Source organism: Giraffa tippelskirchi, chromosome 13 (genome assembly GCF_054371585.1).
Source record: "Giraffa tippelskirchi isolate mGirTip1 chromosome 13, T2T-mGirTip1v1.2.pri, whole genome shotgun sequence".
Taxonomy (NCBI): Eukaryota; Metazoa; Chordata; class Mammalia; order Artiodactyla; family Giraffidae; genus Giraffa; species Giraffa tippelskirchi.
In genome coordinates this window covers 71,510,670-71,534,927 of record NC_137287.1, presented here as the reverse complement: position 1 = coordinate 71,534,927, position 24,258 = coordinate 71,510,670, and the positions used below count along the sequence as shown (strand labels likewise).

At 44.2% G+C, this 24,258-nt stretch overlaps 2 protein-coding genes across 55 annotated transcripts in view; one reads left to right on the top strand and one right to left on the bottom strand.

Annotated features, from left to right (window-relative positions):
* The window catches only part of MCM10 (minichromosome maintenance 10 replication initiation factor), a 117,780-nt gene that overhangs the window by 67,092 nt on the left and 26,430 nt on the right, over positions 1 to 24,258 (bottom strand). For 16 of the 50 annotated variants that reach the window (XM_081553468.1, XM_081553446.1, XM_081553478.1 and 13 more), the window contains 4 exons: positions 23,925 to 24,070; positions 21,975 to 22,017; positions 21,789 to 21,888; positions 14,766 to 16,242 (listed from right to left, as the gene is read on the bottom strand). In XM_081553468.1, coding sequence (XP_081409594.1) covers positions 21,805 to 21,888; positions 21,975 to 22,017; positions 23,925 to 24,070 — 273 coding nt within the window. In that variant the 3' untranslated portion in view covers positions 14,766 to 16,242; positions 21,789 to 21,804. Of the gene's footprint in view, positions 1 to 1,447; positions 3,408 to 11,423; positions 11,672 to 13,427; positions 13,567 to 14,765; positions 19,303 to 21,588; positions 21,889 to 21,974; positions 22,018 to 23,924; positions 24,071 to 24,258 lie in introns of those variants that run through there. The other 34 variants (XM_081553449.1, XM_081553444.1, XM_081553476.1 and 31 more) reach the window with 8 other exon arrangements.
* Positions 2,501 to 9,614, top strand: UCMA (upper zone of growth plate and cartilage matrix associated). Of its 5 annotated transcripts, XR_014072371.1 has the most exons (6): positions 2,507 to 2,649; positions 2,950 to 3,015; positions 3,121 to 3,213; positions 5,795 to 5,893; positions 9,174 to 9,323; positions 9,401 to 9,614. XR_014072371.1 is itself a non-coding variant. In XM_081553502.1 (5 exons), exons 1-5 carry the CDS (start codon positions 2,595 to 2,597, stop codon positions 9,269 to 9,271), a joined length of 411 nt encoding a protein of 136 aa, XP_081409628.1. In that variant the 5' UTR covers positions 2,501 to 2,594; the 3' UTR covers positions 9,272 to 9,614. The 5 variants fall into 5 exon arrangements, 4 of the variants coding, with proteins under 4 accessions (XP_081409628.1, XP_081409629.1, XP_081409630.1 ...); XM_081553502.1 differs by having other exon boundaries at positions 2,501 to 2,649; positions 9,174 to 9,614; XM_081553503.1 differs by having other exon boundaries at positions 2,510 to 2,649; positions 2,950 to 3,027; positions 3,130 to 3,213; positions 9,174 to 9,614.

Sequence of the window (24,258 nt, the reverse complement as noted above, 5' to 3'; positions counted from 1 at the left end):
TCATTCAATGGTCCATTATTGAGTCATGAGAACAAACACATATATAATCTGTGTGTGCCAGGCACTGTCCTAAGAACCGTGGATGCGTTATTGCCAACTCTCACATCAATCTATGTGCTAGAGGAGGGAATCAGGCGCAGAGAGGTAAAATGACTTGCCCAAGGCCATACTGGGAATGAACTGGGGGACTGGCTCTGAGACATGTGCTTAAAGATGTCACGCTAGTCTCTCAAGGATGGAGGCCAGACCTCTTCCACCACGACCTAGGCCCTGGCTGTCCCTAGCTGTTCCCTGTGCTCTCCTGCTCTATTACTTGCTGACTGAAGTTTCTCAAAAGGGCTTTACTTCTCTGGGCCCTTTGTCAGTACCTTCCATCTAAGTGGGCTCTGGAAGTCTTTCAAGCCTCATCTTAGTCATCACTGCTTTTCTAGTCTTCCTGACTCTCTACCCATCCCCACCCCATGATCCCTAAACATGAGGTCCTGAAGCTGTTTTCATATTGGGTAACATATGTACATATATATGTCTTTTTCTGTCTGTGCCAGGTCTTCACTGAGGCGTGCGGGGGCTTCTTTAGTTGCAGTGTACAGGTTCAGTAGTTGCAGCGTGCAGGCTTAGTTGCCCCACGGCATGTGAGATCTTGGTTCCCCCACCAGGTACTGAACCAGCGTCCTCTGCACTGAAAGGCAGATTCTCAACCACTGGACCGCCAGGGAAGTTCTTATACGTAAGTTTTTTCTAACAATTTTTTTTGAGATATTAATCACATACCATGCAATTCATCCATGTAAAGTGTACAACTCAATGGGTTTTAGCATATTCATGATTATAGCTGCACTAAGAACCATGCTTTTGCCTTGAGGTGTGTGGCCTGTTATACTCCCGGGGTATGATGTCACAAGGAGGTCACCCCTGCAGCACAGCCAGGCGTGGTGAGCAGCTCCAGAGGCAGGGGAGCTGAAGGGAGAAAATGAAAGAGCATGGCCAGCATAGATGCCAATGGGTCTAGGGGGAGAGAAAGCTCTGGAGGAACTGAGAGATAATACTTGGAGACCAGCTGTGACTAGACCATTCCGTAGAGCACGGTTGTGTAGCCAACAGAAATCTCAGGCCACCAGCCTAGGTGTGTAGAAAATGTAACCTTTCTCTTCCAGAACTGAGCTTACATCCCACTCCAAGCCTCCATTCTCTATTCTGTGAATTCTAGACCTCCTGCCCTTTTCTCCCAGGCTGGTCTGAGAGGACTTCCTACTTGAGATTTCTTCGTAAGCCCTTCTGCGTGGCCAGTGGATGCGCAGCATCTGATCTTGGGTGGAAGGTACTTCGGACACGTAGGGCAGATTTACTAAAAGCTGGTGAGTGTGACTAGCACAGGTTTCTGGCTTAGGGTAGGTGTTTGGTAAACGTTCGTGGCTGACATGAATGGAACTAAAAAAGCAGCAAGAACTAGGGTATCAAGGATGTCAAATGTATTTCATACACCCATTTTCTCACCTACGAGTCCCATCAACATCGCTGTCTTGTGGCCCTTCTCTCCTTGAAGTGACAACCATTTGACCTGACAGATGAATCCTTGCTGATATGTCCTCATGGGCATTGCCCCTCTTGGAGTGATCATGCAGAGCCCACTTGTGTCTGGTTAAGCAGGCCAGCCAGTGTTGAAGGGGAGCCCTCTGTGTGCTCCCAACCACCAATAAAACCACTCATTTATTTTGTTTGCTCTGCCTTGGCTATTTTTTTGCTATTAACATTCTTTTCCTGCCAATGGTCCAAGTGGGATGTTACTACACACGTCTAATGAAATGGGAGCTTCATGTGTGTGGGTCTAGTGACGGTCACCATTAGGACAATTCTAACCAATACCCAAAGGTGACTCTTTGGGTAGTTCAGAATAAATGACAGTGTTAAGAACAATGTTCCTAAGGGACTGGAGGCTGGTGGCCTCAGAGGGCTTGGATTTCATCAGCATTCCCAGTTCTGGGAATGTATTTCCTCCCCTACACAGAGTGTGCCTTTGAGAAGTCAGCATCAGTTGGGGACATGTTAAGCTGGGGACCATCAGGACAGCTCACATGTCCATGTGAGCATCACCCTGAGGGGGTTTTCCAGCCTTTACCGTCCCTCCTAGTCTGATAGCTGAATCAAATCCCCTCACTGAGCCTCCCTCCCTCCCTTCTGCATACTTCAGCCTCCAGGACTAGAGTCCCCACCTCCTCTGAAGCAGATGCCAGGGGCCTTTGAAACTTGCCCTTGGTCTTTGGAATCCTGACTTGGAGGCTGGGCGTTCCAGCAGCAACTCCTAGGGTGCAGATCTTGGAAAGGCTACTTCAGAACTGTCCCGGCTGGGGCCCCAATGACAAGCTCTGCTTCTGTGAGATTTGCAAGGTGCCAAAAACATCTCCAGTGCTCTGGCAGAAGCAGCCAATGGAAGCCATGGCCGGGACCTCTCCCACACCCCCTCAGTGGCATCCCTGCCTCCTGCCTCTCTCTCTCCCTCCCTCTTGGCCTGCCTGACACAGAAGGAGGACCCGGCAGCCTCAGGGTCTGCAGAATCCTTTCTTTGGTTCCCAGATAGAGCCTCAGCCTTTCCAAAGATGGCCTGGAGACAGCTGTTTCTGATCTGTCTCTCAGCCGTTGCACTCCTGTCCAGTGAGTATGGGGAGGTTCCAGGGTGGACCTGGTGTTAGGTGAGGCGGCCAAGGTGGCCCAGGTAAAGAGGGTGTCTGTGGTTAAGAAGGCTGTATTTGTGTGTGCACGTGTAACACAATGCAGCACAGAGAAACCAGCTTGTCTGACAGTTTTCTGCGGAGCCTGACTGTGGCTGGTACCTGTGTCTATGGCTCCAGGGCAAGTCATAGGGCCTGGGAAGGACCGTCCTGGCCTGTCTCTGGGTGGGTGAGGACTTCCCCTGAGGTGCTGCAGCCCTCATGCTGTGTTCTCGTCCCACAGTGCTGTGGGAGGGGGCTGCTGTGTCAGTGGGCATGAGGCAGGTGGCAGGACAAGAGGCACAGGAAGGTGAGTACCAGGGCCACCCGAGGGTGCGGGGTGGATGGGTTGGCTCCTGAGGTAGCCTTGGTGAGCCTGTGCTGGGTGTGACCGGGCTCTCTCCTCGGGTTTCAGACATGGAAGAGATTTTCATGCAGGTATCAGATGCCTTGAATTTCCTCAAGAAGCGCAGCAAGCGGTCCCCCAGATCCCAAGATGAGGTCAATGGTAAGACGCTGTGGCCTGCCTTCTGCTCTTGCTCCTTCCTGTTCCTTCTCTCTCCCACAGTCAGCTGGGCTGCGGGGATAGCCAGGGACCGAGGGAGGGCTCAACCCAGGTCCTCAGGTGTCAAAGTAACTGTAGCTCTGAATAAGAAGTTACACCATGTTTCTTTGACTGTAGGTCAGTCTTGATTGGCTATGCTGTCAGGGTAAGGAACAAAGAGGGACAGGGCCACATGAATGCACTGAAGTTGATGAACTGCACCTCAATTTCTGAAAGCTAAAAATGTTAAGAGGGAGAACTTCTCTGGTGGTTCAGTGGTTAAGACTGCACTTTCACTGCAGAGGGCAAGGGTCAATCCGCAGTTGGGGAACTAGGATTCCGCATGCACGTGGAGCAGCCAAAAAAAAAAAAAAGTTATGGGGGCAATCTATGTTCTGGTGGAGTGCAGACACGGCAGCTTGGTGTGTGCTTTTTGGATAATTTGTGGTGTATCTTTATAGGCAAGAAAGCAGCACTGCAGGCAGGAAGAGGCACGTGGGACAGGGAACTGGAAATGCGGGCTGGTGACAGCTTTGCTGCTAAGTGGCCTTGACCACTTCCTCTCCCTGGGCCCAAGTTTCCTTATTTATAAGCCCTTTATTTAAAGAGCGGTGTTCAGCCAGCAGTGTTTTTAAGTCTTCACTTCCAATGCAGTTGGGAGACTTTTTGAGCTTGGAAGAATGCCTAAAGTAGGCCTTGGTATCTACTTGCCTGCCTGTAACGACCTGGCAACAACCCTCATTTCCATGACCTGCCGACCCTTGAAGGCATTTGAGTTTTCTGTCCTTGAACTAGATTCTTTCAAGGACTCAGCTCTGACAGTTGCTGAGTCCAAGGTTTGATATATCACTTCTGTGTCTGTCTGAATAAACTCTTTGTGCCTCTCAGCACACTCAGCAAGGTAACTCGCTCAGTGAAAATAACAGGACTGTTTTCAATTGATGGGCAAGAAGTGAGATGAAAATGCCTGGAGAAAAAATTAGCTTTTATTTATTTATTTATTTTTTAATTGGAGAAGTACAACCCACACTGGGAATATCTCCAGGCCTCACACAATTTGGGATTTAAAGGTTAACAAATGTCAAGAAACACTGAAAAGACTGTGATGGAGCTTGGGCAGTTCTTGATGGAAATGAGAGAAGCAACCTTCTTGCAGACTCCCAGAGGGGAATGGGCATGAATTTAGGAGGCGAATAGTTTCTGTCCTTTAAGGGGATTCAGAACGAGGCACATGTTTAAGCCAGAGGTCTGTCACCTGGGTTGGAAGCTCAGGGTTTCAGACATGGGTGTCCAGGACAACCTGGTGAACACCTAGGATGCACCTGAGTTCATTTGCTGTCACCCAGTCAGCTCTGGTGCTGGGCAGAACAATGCCCACTTATGTCTCAGGTTCAGTAAAGGAAGGCGACACTTTGATAAACGAATTTGGAAGCAGAAAACAGGCATCTCCTATTTCTAAGCTTCTGGGTAAAGATGCAGGTTACTTTACGGTGAAAGGAACTAATCGGAGGAAACGCACGTTCCTGAGGAGGGATGTATCCTAGGTACAAGGTGCATGGTATGAAAATAGCATCTAGCATCTTGTCTTATTCACTGCCGAGTCAGAGACTCAATTTGTGGCTCTCTTAGTTTCAAGATACTTCTTTTGATGAGGCTTTCACTGGAAAGATCCATAGGCAGGAAGGCCATGTGTGGGGCGGGAGAGCTGGTCCCTCAGAACGCCTCACACAAGTACGGTGTGATTCCCTCACGTCACAGTGGGGAGACTGAGGTGCTGTTGAAAGAATTTCCTCCAATCAGTTCTCACACTGAAGAGGTCAACGTAAAGATGACGACACCATCTTCAGGCCCTGTGGTGATTTCTATCACAGCAGCCACAATGTTGGGTGCAATTTATTCTCCTATCTTTTTCCTTAAGCAGACTTCAGACTTCTTAGACAGAGTGATAGGATCTTTCTTACTTGCTTTTTTAATCCCAGTGCTTAGGATATATTCTGGCCATGTCAGGCGCTCAAAGTTGCAGAATGGATATGCAAGTGTTAGGGTGAAGTTGGATTATTCCCTCATGGAATTCATTTCTATCATCTGAGAGAGAATTCCTAGCTTCTGAGAGAACCAGCAAGCTTGGCTACACCACTCATTTTATGACTGGAGCTAAACGGCTTCTGGAGAAGGCATCAGCAACCCACTCCAGTATTCTTGCCTGGAGAATCCCATGGACAAAGGAGCCTGGCAGGCTAGTCTATGGGGTCGCAAGAGTCAGAAATGACTGAGCGACTAAGCACACACACACAAATGGCTTCACCTTTTGGAGTCTCAGTCCTCTTAAGTCACAAGATGAGGTGGTTGGCTGGGATGCTCTCCCAGGTCCCTCAGGTTTTAAAGTCTATGTCAGGGGTGAACCACTGCAGTGAGGCCCTGCACTTAGCCCCTCACAAACAGCCTCATCTACACCTGAGTTTCTTATGCAGAATGACTGGTGTCCCCCTCAATGCATGTGGCTGCCCCTACTCTTGGGGGCAACTCTCGCCTTCCCCTCCCCCAGTAGAGAACAGGCAGAAGCTGCGGGCAGACGAGCTGCGGAGAGAGTATCATGAAGAACAAAGGAACAAGTTTGAGAACTTTGTGGAGGAGCAAAATGACGGTAAGAGGTCATCAGCCGGTGACTTTTGGGAACTGGAAGTTTGTGGGAAAACCATGTTATCTGCCTATACTTTTCCTTAAATTTTATTTATTTATGTCCCAAGTTTTAATTACAGGAGGGAAGTAAGAGCAGCTCTACTTTCAATTTGTATCTATGGGAGTCTCAAAAAAAAAACAAACAGGGAGAAAATCACAAAAGTAGCTACAGAACCTGAGAAGGCATGGAAGAGGTCAGAACACATAGGGTACCACTGGCTGGGGACTGTGGGGCTGGGGAGTTTTCAGTTAATAGTCTTTTCTCCTCCTACTTGGGTGTGTTCTGTCTCAGTACCTACACTTGTGCCTTGTTCCCACAGAGTTGGGTTGGGAGGATTTCAAACTCACTTTCAAGTGGTTTGGATTTACATCAACATCATGGCTCTAGAACTGCCCATCCTGGAAAACCTAGGACTTCATTTCCCTAGTCACTGTTATCAGCATTTGGTGACTGGTGGAAGCAAACCCGACAAATGAACTCAGTTCTGTACCCTCCCTGCTCCAACTTGAACATCTACAGCCCCCGGGATGGCTCCCCTCACTCAAAGCATTGGGCCCCTGCAAGTTCCTACGTGGTTTGCAAACCCATCCAGTTGCTACGAGTGTCTTGTTTGGAAAGCCTTGGCCTTTGCCTGAGTGTCTCTCACCAGGCAGTCTGCACACCTCATCCCCACCCTCTGCTCCTGGGAGATGGCTCCAGCCTCCCCTTGGGAATGCTGGTTTCAACAGGGCCTCTGGGTGTGGACATGGGTGGATGGACACTCTACCTTCGAACCACAGCCTCCCACACCGAGGAGATTCGACTTCATATTCATTGACTACTCTCACGTGTCACTCATGGCCAAAAATCCACAGAACATGTACAGGGTTCAGACCAGGCAGGCCAACATGTGTTTATTACTTTTTTGGTCTTTCTCGAAACTTCAAGACTGAAATGCTTCTGAGTAAGTTCCTGGATGCAGGTGAGCGCAGGCATTAAGACCCCAGTTAAGGTGACCTTTGTTAGAAAAAGTGTGATTTCATTTCTGAAGTTACCAACCTCCTCACTTGCTCACTCTGGTGCATTTGAGAGGTGAGGTGCCCTTAGGGCATCTCTTAGTGGAAAGGACACCATCACCAGGTCCCAGAGGGCTGCAGGCCACACCCACTGTCTTGCAGGTGACACCTGCCTGAGCTCTGCAGACAGGTGTTGGGAAGGATCCTGGCAAATCAATCGTTCGAGAAAAAGCTAAGACTGTTGTAACTTGGAGGCAAATATTTCTGTTACAGATTTAACTTGGTGGACAGCTTGGGGCAAGGCATTTAAAAAATGAGAATATGGCCTCTAAAATTCTTTCAGTATGTTTTTTAAACTCATAGTATTAATAACAGCATTTTATTTTGTGCATTTTTAAATGTTTCAGGTCAAAATCCCTAGCACCTGGATGGAAAATGTTCACTGTTTTCCTTCCACAATTAATCAGGATGAGGGGGTGAGGCACCTGAGGGATGCCAGGTCCTCCAGCAAAGACAGAGGAGACTGAAGCTTAGGCCTCAGGTGCTGCCCACAGATGAAAAGGCTGCGGGACACAGGCCTTCAGGGAACGTAGTGACAGCAGCTGTTGTCATCGGTTGAGCACTTGTCCTGCCAGACTTTGTACTGAACTACATAATCCTTATGGCCGGTTCTCAGGTCTTACACTTTCCAGTTTACAGTTTCAAAAACCCAGTCTTTGAAAGAATATGTGAATGTCCAAGGTGCCATAGGTAGTAAGGGATTCAAACGCAGGTGTGTTTGCCAGCAAAGCCCATGTTTTTGTAAACAAAGGATGACCAAATGCATCACAGAGCTTGCTATTATCTTCTATTAACTTTCTATCCTTCCAACATTTTCCCCAAATACTCAAAAAAAAAATTGTGTTTAAAACATACAGAATATTAAATTTGTCACCTTCACTTATTTTTAAGTGTACAATTCAGTGGCGTTTAGTACATTCACAACCACCACCATTATTTATTTCCAAAACACTTTCATCACCTCAAACTTTGCACCCATTATGCATTAATTCCCCTATCCTCACAGCCTCTGGAAACCTCTAATATATTCTCTGTCCATACAAATTTGCCTATACTACATACTTCACAGAAGACAAATCACACAATATGTCTTTTTGTGTCTGGTGTGTTTCAACTAGCACATTTCAAGGTTCATTCATGTTACAGCAGATATTAAAACCTCATTCCTTTTCATGGCTGAATACACACAGACATATCTATACATTACAGTCTATCTTCTCACATTTCATCTTTTTCATCTATTTCCACATGGTAATTCTGTTTAACTTTCTCAGGATGCTTTTTAAACTCTGATGGCCTTGGGATGTCTTCTCGTGGTTCAGTGGTACCTAACTGTGGCTAACAAGGACAGGGAAGTCCATGCAGTCGCAGAGTCGGACACAACTTACCAACTGAACAACAGTGGCTAACAGGCAGTCCTGAACTGGCACCAGAAGCCTAATTCTATAGCTTCACAAATGCGTTATTTGGATTCTTTACCAGTTGAGCCACAATGGAAGCCCTATTCAGAAACACATCTCATCGAAGACAGAACAATGGAGATTTCTTACTCGTTAAAAACTCCCTTCTGTTCTTTCTAGCTTTTTACTATGAAACATTTCAAAAATGTGGAAAAATATGTATTATAACAAACCCTCATATAACCATCACCCCAAATCAGCAATTATCAAGATTTTCCTGCACTTGCTGGGTTAAGCCCTTTTCCCAATTAGTTGTAACAATGTAAGTTTATTTTTAAAGCTAAGAAACAGAGGGAAAGCCTCACTCACAAGCCCATCACTTGAAATTGACAGTGATTTCCTTCCATGAGTTTTTCAACAGTGTGCTTTTGCAATCTATTTTTCTGCCACTGTGATTTTGTATTCTGTTTTAGTTGGTGAGTCTCTGGGCCAGTTTTTGCACGTGGCTATCCTGTCTTTGCTGGCTGAGCAGGAACGTGCACTGAACGGAATGTAGGATCCTGGTTTCTGCTCTCCTGGCAGCTAGTTCTAAGCCAGATCTGTAAAAGGGAGGCTTTAGATTCGGCATCCTTTTAGGCCCTTCCAGCTGGGACATTCTGTCTGTCACCCATGTACACAGGAACAATGGTTCATGTCACGGGGGCAGAGCGGATACTTTGGGGGGACTTGATGCTGTGCCCAGATCCGAGCCCTCCATCCTCACATGAGGACTTCATCTCTTGTCCCCAGAACAGGAAGAGAGAAGCCGGGAGGCCATTGAGCAGTGGCGCCAATGGCATTATGATGGCCTGTACCCATCCTATCTCTACAACCGCCACCAAATCTGACCTCAGTTTGAGGGACACAGAAGATGGAGCCTGAGACACCCGCCCACCCCCGGTATTCGGGCACCTCTCCCGCACACAAACAGACCCCTTCATAGGGCCTCAGTCGCTCAGGGCCTTCTGTTCTCACAGATGGAGACGCCCAGGCTTGCGCTTCTTGGCAGACGATTTTCTGAGGTGAGCAAAGGCCTGTGGGGCCTCCTGGTGTCACTCCTAGAGGTTCCCTGTTGCTTCACCATTGCTCCCACACTGAGACTCCTGGTCCACAGAAAGATGAGAAATCACAGTAGAGAGAAAAGATCAGGTATCTGCTTACAGCTTATGAATAAAAATGCTGAGTCAACACTGTATTGTCTTCTTGAATCTCATGCTGAGCGGTGCCAACTTGTCCCTCCGAAATGACAGTGGGGCTCACACAGACTTGGGTGTCAGGAAGCTTGGACTTGGGAGCATGTCTCACTATTTCATCAGCCTGTCTCAGTAGTTATGTGACTGAAAGGGACCTGCAAATGCAACTGTTTGGGTAAAAACTATTCTGAGCCCAGGTGCTTCTCACTTCTCTGAAAAGTCTTAAGGTTCAATGGTGGGTTTCTTAATGGCATCAATCAAAAGCCAGGGTTACAGTGAAGCCAGCTGTAACCAAAAGTAGCCAGCAGATAAGGTTCAATTTTAGTATCATCTCCTTTTTCTTCATAGTATTAGTTTGCTTGAGCTTCAGTAACAACGTGCCAGAAACTGGGAGATGTAAAAACAATGAACATTTATTCTCTCACAGTTCTGGAGGCTGGAAGTCTGAAATCAAGGTGTTGGCAGGGCCACACTCCCTCCAAAGGCTCCAGGGGAGGTCCTCCCTTGCCTCTTCTAATTTCTGGGGGCTCAGTTGTCCCCTGGCTTGTGGCAGCATCGCTCCAGTCACTCCTTGCCATCACATGGCCTTTGCTCCCCATGTCTCCACACACTCCTGCCTGTGTCTGTGTCTCTTCTCTCGTTGTAAGGACACCAGTCATTAAGGGCCCACTCTACTATCTCAATAATTTAATTACATCTGTAAAGACCCTATTTCTAAATAAGGTCAGTATTCACAGGTCTCAGGGGTTAGGTTTCTGCATATCTTTTCCTGGGAAACAACTCAGCCCATAGCAGTGCCCCCTCTTGTTCCAAGGGCTCTGCCTTCCTGCCACAGACTAAGCACTAGGTTACTTCCAGCCTTGCTCCCAACTGTCTTCAGGGATTCCGCACTAAGAACGCAGAAAACCCAAGAACAACGTTAAGTGGGCACTCTGGGATCAGAGGATCATCTTTCTTCTCAAAGATGAAGAAAAAGCACCCACTCCTGGCCCTCTCCCAGTCCCCTCCCCTGGGTCTTCCGCTTCCCTCCTGACTTGGGTCCCTAGCTGGTTAGTCCAGCCTACTTTGGAAGTGGGTTTCCACGGCAGTATAGGGCAACTTTTTTTTTGAGGAAAAGCTGCTGAGGTGGAGCAATTAGTTAGATCTGGACACTTTGCAATGAATACGAAGTAACTTTTTTAAAGACTAGGATAAAAGTCTTAAAAACACTGGAGTGATCAAGCAATTATGCACATTCCAAACTGCCTCATGTGTAATCATCATTGTATTTCCTCACACAAACTCCAAGCAGGAGCCAAACTAGCCTTGAGAAGGTAGGAAGGAGACTGGGCAAACTCTATCACTAAATGGTATTTATTACCTGGGCAGGCGGAAGAGGGGAGCCATTCTCTTCTTAGGAGTCCTGCGATTCATTATTTGGAGAGGCTTGGGGCACAAGTGAAGACCCAACACAACAAAAGTCAAAGCTGTGCACAATTTTTTTAGACATGACACAGTTGTGTTTACCTATCAGCAGCTGAGGCTTACAGTATTTTGATTATGCTCTTTTGGGGATCACTGAGATGTCTGCTCTAATGTTATGCAAGTCTCAGATGTCTGTGTATGTAAACTGAACCTAAACTGAACCAAAAGGAAATCAGTGGACCCCAACCTACTCAATCCATATATTCCCAATGGCCACCGACCAGCCTCTGGGCGTGTTTTCAACAGACAGGCTCTTTAGGAAACCCCCTGCAAACACCAGGCACTTCAAATTAGAAGGTGAAAGCAGAGGAAAAAACTGGCAAGAAACAAAAACTGCAGATGCTTCAGTACTTCATTAGTTTTTTATTATCTGATGAGACTGAAATTATTTGGAAAGAATGAGTATTTCTAAGTCTTGGAACATAAAGCTAAACAGACCAAAATGGAATCCTGCTGTTTGTCCTCCACCTCTGCAGTCTCTGGTTTACACTGGAGAAATCAGTCAGCTTGAGGGGGGCAAAGGTCAGAGATAGTCCTCTCTGAGCTACAGGGGAGATTCACATGTGCATCCCTTCCACTTCCTATTCCACCCTGCAAAGTAGCACAACAGGGAGGCTTGGCAAATGGGCAAGGTACACCCCCTGTGCTCTCTGTGGCGAGGCTCCCTCATGCACCCAGCCCCCCCCCCCCTCAGGAATTCTTGCTAACAGGCATGCAGGAGCCACAATGCCTCTCCTCAGCTTGGTTATCCAGGAAAGGTGGGTTACCCGAGAGACGAGGTTGTCATGGGGCAGGTGCAAGCTCTGCTGACAGCCAGCTCAGATCCTGAGACAGGGTTGCTGGCTGCTGGGCCTATGCTCTACCCACACAAAATGCCCTCTTGGTTGGCCAAAAGTCAGACGCCATGCCAGCAGATTCAGTCCCTGACCTTTAGGTTGGTAACCCCAAGTTATGAGGGTGTGTGTTTTCACATGCACAGATGTACTATGGAGAAAAGGCAAAGCACTGCTCTCTCAGCTCAGCCAGGGAACAAAAGGAGCCACAGACTGGCTCATATGGTGACAATCACTCAGCTGTTGCCTCTGGCAGGAGAGCCAGCAATCAGGTGCATGGCAGCCGATGAGGTCTCACTCAAGGCCATACCCTGCAGCCACCTGGCTCAAAAACCCTGCTGCATGCATAGGAGGGAATGCTGGAGTCATATAGATGTCAAATACCAAGAACAGTCTGGGTGAGTGGCCAGATCAAAATAACAAAATGGCCTGTCCTTGCCTCTTCAACGACTACGTTTGGCACATTAACTCGAGATAAAGACCTCTGGCAGAAAAAATTCTATTACCTAGTTCTACCTCCATCCTTAACAAGGGCCCCACTGTATCTCACAGTTTTAGAATTTTTTCACTCAAAGCCAATTGAAGCCATTTCTTGGGCAGGGAGAAGGATGCCAAAGGAAACGGGACTGGAATCTGGGCAGCAGAATTTCATAGGAATTACACTAATGGAGAATCCATATTTTCAGCAACTGGCCTTATCAAAGGGGTGGCTCTTGGGACACTCTTCTAACTAACTCTTCTCTGTTCTTTCCTTACTGTTCCCTAGTCCTTCAGGGGTTCCAGAAAAGAGACTGAAAAACTTTGCCAAAGGATGAACTGGTGAAAACTCATTGTCTTTTCACACAATTTTGTATGTTGTCATTTTCTTCATCATCTTCTCTCTTTTTTTGGAGTGCATGTGCTCCAAGGAGATTTTGCAACTTATTATCTTATGCCTTTGTTTATTTAGATTTTTGGAAGGAGGTGGTAATTTTCCTGAGACCCAGAATGATTTAAAAAAACAAACAAACAAACAAATCACAAAACTTGACATGTGTTTTTTATCAGTTTGATTTCATTGGGAAAGTTCATTTCTAATTTCTTTTCAACCAATTATGTTCTAATCCTTTGGCAAGATTTTTGTAATTTAAGAGTTAAGGGATCTGTCCAAAAGCAAACTGGTTATGTATGAATAGTCTAGTTCACAACTGGAACTTTGGTATACTCTTTGATCTTACAATGTACGGCACTTTAAAAAAAAGTTCTGTCCACTTTCCATATTATTTTGATTTTCAAATAGGAATCTATTTAAAAAGTTGCTATATTAGTATGCAAGTTTCGCATGGTCCCAGGATACAAGGCCAATAGACAAATATGCATTGTATTTCTGTATACTAGTATGTATGCAAAATAACTGGAAATTAAAATGGAAAAAACGTCATTTATGACACCATAAAACTACTTAAAAAAAGATATGTATACGATCTTTATACTGAAACCAGTAAACACTGCTGAGAAAATTAAAGACTCAGATAAATGAAGAGACAGATTATATTCACAGATGAAAAATCTTAAAATTATAGATGATACACAATCCTAATAAAATTTTCAGCAGGGTTTTTGGGGTAGAAACTGATAAGCTGATTCACAAATTCACATCAAAATGCAAAGGACCTAGAATTGACAAAACAAATTTTAAAAAGAACAAGTTGGAGGACTAATACTACCTGATTCCAACACTTATATAGCTACAGTAACTAAGACAGTGGTACTAGCATAAGGAATGACATGCAGATTAATTTAACAGAACTAAGTCCAGAAATAGACCCTAAAACTTATGGTCAACTGATTTTCCGACAAAGGGTGAAAATAACACAATTAGAAAATTACAGCATCTTCACTGAGTGGTACTGTAACAACTGAATGTTCATTTGGAAAACAATGACCCATTATCCTTAACTCACAATGTAAACAGAAATTAATTTGAAATAGATCATAGACCTAATGAAAAGTGAAAGTTGCTCAGTCGTGTCCGACTCTGCGACCCCATGGACTATACAGTCCACAGAATTCTCCAGGCCAGAATACTGGAGTGGGTAGCCTTTCCCTTCTCTAGGAGATATTCCCAACCCAGGGATCGAACCCAGGTCTCCCACGTTGCAGGCAGAATGGAAGCCCAAGAAAGCTGGAGTGGATAGCCTATCCCTTCTACAGCAGATCTTCCTGACCCAGGAATCAAACCAGGGTCTCCTGCATTGCAGGCGGATTATTTACCAACTGAGCTATGAGGGAAGACCTTATAGTAAAGGTAAAACTAGGTAACACAATCTGCAAAAAGCACTTGCATCTAGAACACAGAAAGAATTCTTTCAACTTGATCTAGTAAAAAAGTAAACAGATATGTCACCAAAAAGATATACAAATGGCCAACTGCACAGGAAAAGATGTCATGAGGGAAATGCAAATTAAAACCACAATAAGATACACCCATCAGAATGGCTAAAATTGAAAAGGCTGACAATACCAAGTACTGGTGAGGATGTGGAGCAAAATGAAACTCTCATGCATCATTAATAGGCACGTAAAATCATACCACTTCGAAAAATAGTTCAGCAGTTTCCTATAGAGGTAAACATACACTTTCCAGAAATCACACTCCTAGATATTTACTGATACCTAAGAGAAACAAAAATACATCCACAGAAAGACTTGTATCTGAATATTGTTATTATATTCATAACAGCCCCAAATTAGAAACAATTCAACCCAAATTATCTATTAACAGGTGAATAATGACATATAGTGATATGATGAATGACATAAGCGACATATCCATACTATGAAATACTAAACAATAAAAAATGAACTATGGACACAGGCAACAACATGGCTTTATTTCAAAATATGCTAAGTATAAGAGTATGTTCTGTTTTGACTCCATTTATATGAAACTCTAGGAAACACAGATCTAAACAGCTCAGTGATGGATGTGACTAGGGCATGTGGCCTGACTGGGAAGTGGCAAAGGCAACATTTTGGGGTAATGGCAATGCCCTCTATCTTGCCTTTGGTGGTGGTTATGTGGGTGTTTAAATTCGCCAAAATTTACTAAACAATATACTTAATATGTGTGCTCTTTGCTGTGTGAAATTTAGCCCTTAATAAAGCTGACTTAAAAAAATACCAATAGCGAAGTCTCTGCTCAAGCAACATTATCACAGACTTAGTTGTAATCTATGTTTCAAATCACTTAATTTTCTAATCTGCAGAATGAGAACAATTCTGGTCTGGCCCTGTTTTGGGAAATATTACACAGTTGTTCCTCATTATTTGTGGATTCTGTGTTTTTCCAAAATCACTTAATAACTAAATTTTACTTCCAATTCCAAAAGCAGTACTGGTGGTTTTTTCGTGGTCACTACGGAGACGCACACGTGCAGACTAACAAGAAACCTGAGTTGTTCCTAGCTGAGGTCAAAGCAACATTTTTGCTAATTTCAGCTCTGATACTGTAAAAAGATGTCCTTTTCCTGCCACATTTGTCACATTTTTGTGCTTTTTTGAGATGCTTTTGATGTTGAAAATGGCTCCCAAGCGGAGCGCTGAAGTGCGATCTAGCGTTCCTGAGGGCAAGAAGGATGGGATGCACGGATCCTCCAGAGAAAATGCATGTGCTGAGATCAGTTTCATTTGGTCAGGAGTCACAGGGCTGTCGACTGTGAGCTCCGTGTTAATGAACTGACAATATATATTAAATAAGGTGTCTTTAAACAAACATATATAATATAAAGTTATTTATTGATCCAGTGAAGAAAAAGTGACTAGAGGCTCATGGCAACTTAACCTGTATTTCCTCTAGGAGCAGTGATTATGTATCTGCTAGCTCAGTTGGTGACTTCATGAAACAATTACTATGAATAACAAAAACTCACTGTATATATATTTATAGTCTTTCTTTCCTTTTTCAGTGAAAAGGCTTTGAGTTTTCACCATCTCAATTACCGTTGTCTGGCTTTTCTCCAAAACGCAAGTCAATTTTATTGGCTATGTGGTCTAACTGTGCAGGACATGGCAGGTCTCTTCTCCATTTGATCTGGAGAGTTCAGCTGTGTGGCGATATTCTTGGCTCTCTTTAATTTTCAAAACTTCCACAGCTTTTTCACAAACTATTGTCAAGATGTGCCCACTGATTTCTTCCACCTTTTGTACCTGTTATTTTCTTTAGATACATCGTTCTTTCTTTCCTCAATACTGACAAATACAGAATTTCATTTTTGTAGCCCTTCATCCTTCTTGTGAGTGGTGCTGTTCCCAAATCTCTCCCCGCGGCATCCGAAGTGTCTGCTTTACCTGTAAGAGCAGAGGCTGAGATGGGCTGCTATCAGTGACAACTTGCGCAAACAGATTTACACTCCTGAATTTAAAAAATTAATGTTGTCAGACACATTTAGTCTCTTATAAACATATAGCTTTACTTCTATCATCAACTTTTACACAAAAACTCAACTCATGCCATCGCTCCCTGTCAACTTTGCTATACATCAACTTGTAATGGTTTTAAAAGTTGAAAACTGGAATTTTAAAAGCTGAAATTCAATGTTTTCAGTTTTCTTTGAGACAATTCCACACTCCTCATTCAGAAGCTTCTTATTTGCTATTCTGGATCATTGTTATCTAAATTAGTTCCGTTTTCCTTCTGTTGTTCAGAAAGGGAAAGTAGTTTAACAAAACTCAAGAGAAAGATAATTTTCTTTAAAAAGCAACTTATTTCCTTTAAACAAAAAAAGGCACAGGGAGTTCTCTGTGGCCTACTGTTAGGATTCTGGGCTTTCATTGTTGTGGCTTGGATTCAATCCCTGGTCAGAGAACTAATAAGATCTTGCAAACTGTGCAGCATGCTCAAAACAAACAAACAAAATAAACCCCCCTCCCAAAAAAAGGAATCGAAAAAAAAATCTGTTGTGAAGATCAGAATACTGTGATCAACCATGGAGGACATGACCATTTTTGTGTGCTTAGACCTGTTCTGGGGTAAGAAATGTGCTTACCCTGTTCTGAATATACAATAAGCCCTACACTGCTATTAACACACGTTGGTAAAGAGGGTAGGAAGATTAAAGACTGGCCTTGCGATGAACCATACTTTTAATGTAAATGAGTATGTGCCCCCTCCAGCCCACCTACCCCTTCTCATCCCTGAGTATTCTAACAAAACACACACAAACAGAATCCCCCAGTGGAAGCCCCCCAAAACCTAGAGTAACTGAGAAGAAACTTGATTATATTTTTAATTATTTAAAAGTCAAATTTAAAAACAGGGGCATCTACATTCAGCTCACCCATCTACCTTTATAAGAACGTTACTGCACAACATATACAGAAGTGAATCTGAACTCTCAAAACACCCTTGGTTCAAACAAGAACATGTTTCTTATACAGGGAGGGGTCTTCAAAGAGCAACCGGCAGCTCAGTGTCCAGGTGGCTGCTCAGGTGTGACTTACTTCAGACCCATAGCTGTTTTAAGTTAATGGGACAAACACATCTACTTGAAATGAGCCATCAAAAATATGAGAATTTCAAGTGCTTTTGGTTATTTTTGAGATTTAAACATTTTCTCTGTTTAAAAAACAAAACAAAACAAAAATACAATTCCTCCTGGAAAGTGAAATACTCCTCAAAGTGTGTGACCTTAAGGGGAAAACAAGCATCAGACACAGAAGCTCCTACTCACAGAGCAGACTTTGATGGAATCTAAGGCATGTGAAATTTACTCCTGGCTCTTGAAAACCTGAATCAACTATCTCCCACAACTACGTCCTTTTAAGAGTTATGTTCCTACTATAATATCATCCTGGGAGAAACATGTATTATTTATAGCTAGAGTTTAAATCTCTACCAACTGACTTCAATCATTAGGTGGTATTCACTTCAGTCAAATGGTGTTTGGGAACTCAGGTTGCCCAAGCAGGACTCTCCTAAATGGAGTAGCCTGTATGTTTGACCTATCAGTTCAGTTCAGTGGCTCAGATGAGTCTGACTCTTTGCGACCCCATGGACCGCAGCACGCCAGGCTTCCCTGTCCATCACCAACTCCTAGAGCTTGCTCAAACTCATGTCCATCGCATCGGTGATGCCATCCAACCATCTCATCCTCTGTCGTCCCCTTCTCCTCCTGCCATCAATCTTTCCCAGCATCAGGGTCTTTTCACATCAGTCAGCTCTTTGGATCAGGTGGCCAAAGTATTGGAGTTTCAGCTTCAACATCAATGAACACCTTCCAATGAACACCCAGGACTGATTTCCCTTAGGATGGCCTGGTTGGATCTCCTTGCAGTCCAAGGGGCTCTCAAGAGTCTTCTCCAACACCTCAGTTCAAAAGCATCAATTCTTCGGCACTCAGCTTTCTTTGTAGTCCAACTCTTACATCTGTACGTGACTACTGGAAAAACCACAGCTTTGACTAGATGGACCTTTGTAATGTCTCTACTTTTTAATACACTGTCTAGGTTGGTTATAGCTTTTCTTCCAAGGAACAGGAGTCTTTTAATTTCATGGCTGCAGTCACCATCTGCAGTGATTTTGGAGCCTCCCAAAACAAAGTCTGTCAGTGTTTCCATTGTTTCCCCATCTATTTGCCATGAAGTGATAGGACTGGATGCCATGATCTTAGTTTTCTGAATGTTGAGTTTTAAGCCAACTTTTCCACTCTCCCCTTTCACTTTCATCAAGAGGCTCTTTGGTTCTTCTTCGCTTTCTGCCGTAAGGGCAGAATCATCTTTGTATCTGAGGTTACTGATATTTCTCCCGGCAATCTTGATTCAAGCTTATGCTTCATCCAGCCCAGTGTTTCTCATGATGTACTCTGCATATAAGTTAAATAAGCAGGGTGACAATATACAGCCTTGACGTACTCCTTTCCCTATTTGGAACCAGTCTGTTGTTCCACTTCCAGTTCTGACTGTTACTTCTTCACCTGCATACCAATTCCTCAGGAGGCACGTCAGGTGGCCTGGTATTTCCATCTCTTTAATTTCCCCCAGTTTTCTGTGATCCACACAGTCAAAGGATTTGGCATAGGCAATAAAGCAAAAGTAGATATTTTTCTAGAACTCTCTTGCTTTTTTGATGATCCAGCAGATGTTGGCAATTTGACTTCTGGTTCCTCGGCCTTTTCTAAATCCAGCTTGAACATCTGGAAGTTCACAGTTCACGTACTGTTGAAGCCTGGCTTCAGAATTTTGAGCATTACTTTGCTAGCGTGTGAGATGAGTGCAATTATGTGGTAGTTTGAGCATACTTTGGAATTGCCTTTCTTTGGGACTGGAATGAAAATTGACCTTTCCCAGTCCTGTGGCCACTGCTGAGTCTTCTAGATTTGTTGGCATATTGAGTGCAGCACTTTTACAGCACTGAACAATACAGAAAACATTTATTAAGTTCCTTGTATTCATAATTTTTAAAATCTCTCCATCCACCCAACATTCACTGAACACCAGTAGGGTAGCACTGTGCTTGGCACCTGGAAATTAAACCACACTAAAATATACAAGCTATCAGCTTGTATATTTGTGGATAAATATATGATATTTATATCATATAATATATTGTGGATAAACAAACCCACTACAGTAAGTTTCCTGCCACAGCAATGTTCAAAATACAGCAATAGACTGGAAGAAGGAGCAACAACTGCTCCCAAGGATAATGGGTAGGTATCACAGAGAAGAAAAACTGGAGCTGCTTGTTTTTACCTTTCATCATGATATCTTACAACATATATGACAATACAGACACAAGCACCAGTCTTCATGTACCCATGACCTGGCTTAAATGATTAGGAACTCGTCCACTTTTGGTTCACTGAAACCCCCACATGCTGCCACCCAACCCTTTGTTTTGCTCTGAAAGTCAATCCTCAACATTTTTATCTGTGTTTGAAGAATGACCTGGAAAGGATCTTCCATGAGTAACACTCACCTCCCCATCTATTTTTCTGCTTGCGACCCTGCCAGAGTCATATATCCTAATTCCAGCTGGTGACACCAAAGCCTGGGCTAGTTCAGGGCAAAGACCCAAGATGTTATGGGCATCTCTGAGTTGGGTGAAGGACAAGATGGAGCTGATCCAATGAAACCCCATCCTGCCTTATCTGGAATGCTGACCGCATTGTTCTAGCCCTTGGTGCTCTTAAAACTGCTATTTCTTTAGAAGCTTACTGAGCACCTAATGTTTGTATACAATGTGGTTACAGTCCACATTGGACTTCCCTCATAGCTCAGTTGGTAAAGAATCCACCTGCAATGCAGGAGACCCCGGTTCAATTCCTGGGCCAGGAAGATCCCCTGGAGAAGGGATAGGCTACCCACTCCAGTATTCTTGGGCTTCCCTTGTGGCTCAGCTGGTAAAGAATCTGCCTGCAATGAGGGAGGCTGGGTTTGGTCTCTAGATCCCCTGGAGAAGGGAAAGGCTACCCACTCCAGTATTCTGGCCTGGAAAATGCCATGGACTAGTCCTTGGGGTCACAAAGAGTCAGACATGACTGAGTGACTTTCACTTCATTTCACAGTCCACATTTCCATGTGCCCTTTGCAATCTCAGACTTTATGGGTCTTGCCCTGGGGGCTAAGCTGCCCCAGAGTTGCATCCTGTCACCACCTTGATCTTCCCTGGGTGGAGAGCTTGGTGCATCTGAACGTCTGGGCTATCTACCTCCCACCCTTTCAGTTTCCTCTCAACATCCATGCAATTAGTTACCTAACCCAGAATATGACCCTGGACTCCCTCTCTAGCACAATCTGTCTGTTCCTTTGAGGCCATCTACCACTGTACACCTCCATCATCACACTTCTGTCCAGACGCCCATAACATCTCAGGTCTCTGTGCTCTTATCTGGGAAGCTCCATTTCTCTCATTAATGACACAAGTCACACCTACCGGCTCCTGCACACGTGCACTATCTCACATGAGTCCATGCCACTAAGACACCATCACCTACATTTTGCTGATGGGGAAACTGAGGATGGGCATCTCAGCCACAGTCCCAGAACTAGTGAGCAGAAGGGCCCAGACTTGAGCATAACCACAAGTCCCAGTGATCCCTGATCTAAAATTCTTAGTGTGTCTAATAAACAATATCTGCAAATCTGAAACTCCACAGGATTCTCCTTGTGGGATGTTTCTGTTTTCCAATTGGGTTTCATAGTTTCTCTAGTTTTACAGTTGTTTTGGTTAGAGGCTTCAGCTTCTTTAAGCCATATTTAAACAAAACCATATTTTAAAATGATGAAATTTTAGGTATTTCTATTACAGAGCTCCACAATAATGTAAGAGCACGAACAGCCATATAGATATGAACTGAAATGCCACGTGGGTCATGACTTGATTTCCAAGAAAATGGAGGTAACAGCAGAATCAACAGAAGGAACCTGGGTTTTAATATTAATATACTGAGACTATATCAAGGCTGATGGCCATAATTTTCTAAATGGCAGAATGTTATATTATTTTTAGAGTTTTGAGGGCACATTTCAAGATCATTCAGTCCAACCTTCCTCATTTTACAGATGAGGAAACTGAAGCACAGAAGTTAGGCAGGTTACCTGAGCTAAATTCATTCATTTGCCTCTGGCTGTACACATAAATACCAGAACCTTACTGTGATTAAGAAGTGACATCGCATACTCTACAACCCAAGAGACAGAGAAACACAACTCTTTATCTACCTTTTGGTATCTTGATTTTCCACTTAAAGGGCATGTTAAACTTGATGTTAAACCAATGCAAAGTTGTAGGCTTAATGGTATTCATTCTGACTGTGCCAATCAGGAACATGGGCAATTCAGAGCCAAAACTTTGCTTTTCCAGAACCACAAGAGGCAATGTAAGCTGTGGGTACCTGTTTGAAGTCAGGGCTATTTAAGGCTATTCAGAAATTTGGCATGTTCTTCTCCTCTTGGTAACAAGGTTTCTCCTCCTATCTTTGGACCTGTCTTTTCCTAGAAAAACAGAAACAGTTTAATAAGAAATGGGTCAACAGTATTTGCATGGGTCACTAAAATCTATCACCTTACAGATGACATACCTTTAACATTCCATCCCGTTCCCATTTGAAGAGGCCACAATTACTGAAACAGAAAAGATGGGACTGACTCAGTGATGAGGTTACAGGTCCACACACATGAAGATAACAGTGTTCCTTGCACTTTTGGGGAGATCTGCCTCATTTAAGCAGAAGCTGACTAAGGTGAGATTCATATTCCAGTTTACATTCTACTGCCACTGAAAATACACACTCCAGTGATCTAAGCAATGGTTTTGAAGTCTGTCAAAAGCCAGATACTTCAGAAAAGGAATTTTAAATGGTAGGGCTGTATAGGGGTATGTACTCTACAGGTGAGGAGAGTGAGCTCGGTTTCCAGTGAAGGTCACTGGGATGACCCTCAGATTGAGAAAGCAAGCCTACAGCTACAAGAAGCCCATGGGTTGTTCCTTTCTCCTTTTCTGGAACTCAATGGTTGTGGTAAGAGAGGATTACGCTTCCTTCAGGCCTGAACAATGCTTCCCCATTTTCAGTAGTGAGAACTGGGAAGACAGTGATATCTTAATTTTCCACTGAAAGGTCACTGTTAAGTTTGGGGCCAAAGCAACACAACAGGAAGAATATCTTTTCCAGGTCCAGAGATTTTTCACTCTCTTTAGTCAAAGGGCCTTGAGACTCATTCTCATGGTTTAACATGGTAGTTGAGCCCAACCCTGAGAAGGCAGCGGAAAGCTTATTTTCTAGCAATTTTACACTGGAGAGAGAGAGAAACAAATGAAATACAGTGAAGTCATGGGACTGTGGCTCCCAGGAGCCTTGGAGCTGAGAGGGTCTTGGGCGTAGGGCCACCCCACCAGGCTCATCCTTTCTCCCTATCTTCCTTAGACACCACTCTGACCATCAGCTGCAAAGGACTTAGCCCTGAGCCTCTCCATTACCTTACCCAGCTACAGACCTGTTCAATATCTACTGAGAGAACTTTCACAGCCTACTACCAGATCAATGATGATATTACACACAACTCACTGTCAGACAATTATAACATGTGGGCCAACTCCAGCCTGCCACACTTTTCATGAATTTTTTTTGAACACAGCCATGTCTATTTGAGTATTACCTATGACTGGCACAACAACATGTTTGAGTAGTGGTGAAACAGACCACAGGGCTGGCAAAGCCTAATATATTTACCATTTGGCCTTTTACAGAAAACGTTTGCCCATTTCTGCTCTACATCAAGAATTGACAAGAGAGAGACCAGAGAAAGCATAAGTTCTTAACAAACTAACAGTGCTACCTGGGGGGCTGAAAAGCATCATATTCTTTCATTTGAGTTGCACTAACTGCTTATCCTTAATGATCACATTTCTGATACTGTATTGTTTTACACAAGCTCTTGCTGCTACAATATTTTGGAGAGAAGTGAAGTATCAATATATGAATAGGTACTTTAAACAATTCTAATCTCAATTGTTAAAAAAAAAAATGCACAGACCAGCTCTGACAAGGGGATGAACCAGCATGGGGTTTAGATTCCTCCACCCCCACCCTCTTCCCAAATCAGCTGTGGAAAAACTTGACATGAGAGTGAAGTTTGGGCTCCAGGAAATAAACAACAACCCAAACGAAATAAATGAACAACAACAACAACAAAAAGTAGTGAGGATATGCTGGTGAAACATTCTCGGGAAGACTAAAAGTGATAGCGTAATTGCCTCAAATTCCAAAGAATCAACATCATAAAACCCACAATACCCAGGCTCCATTTAGTCAACAAACATTTCTGATAACCTGGTGTCAGGCACTATATTTTGTACTGGGGGTACAGTCGTGAAAGGGGAAGGATCCCTTCCCTCTAGGAGCAGTTGGGGATACCCAGGAGCTGTAAGAAGGCACAGAACAAGGCTGACCCTCTCAGGGTCAAGGACTGCCTGGGAATTGCAAAAAGGTTCAGGAAGCCTATGGGACCAAGAACCCCAGGAATTCTCATACCTGCAGTGCTTCTGGGGGAGTCTGTCAAGGGAGATAGTTCTGTTTCCACAGGGACACTTGAAAAACCTCTTAACACCGTCATGCCAGTGGTAGTCATGCTGCTCGCTGACGCAGGTCTCCAGAGGCTTGAAGTGGGTGTAGGCACACTGCACAGAATCAGCACAAAGATCTGGTCAAGAGCTCTGAAGGAGAGAGGAGCCAGCTGCCATGAAGGCGGCATGTTCCTCAGAACTTCTGTTCTCTTGTCACTACCAGGCAGTGACTAGTGGAGTTACCATCTTTCAGGTGCAGTGATCCCTGTGATTTCTTGACTTTCCCCCTATTAATACCATTT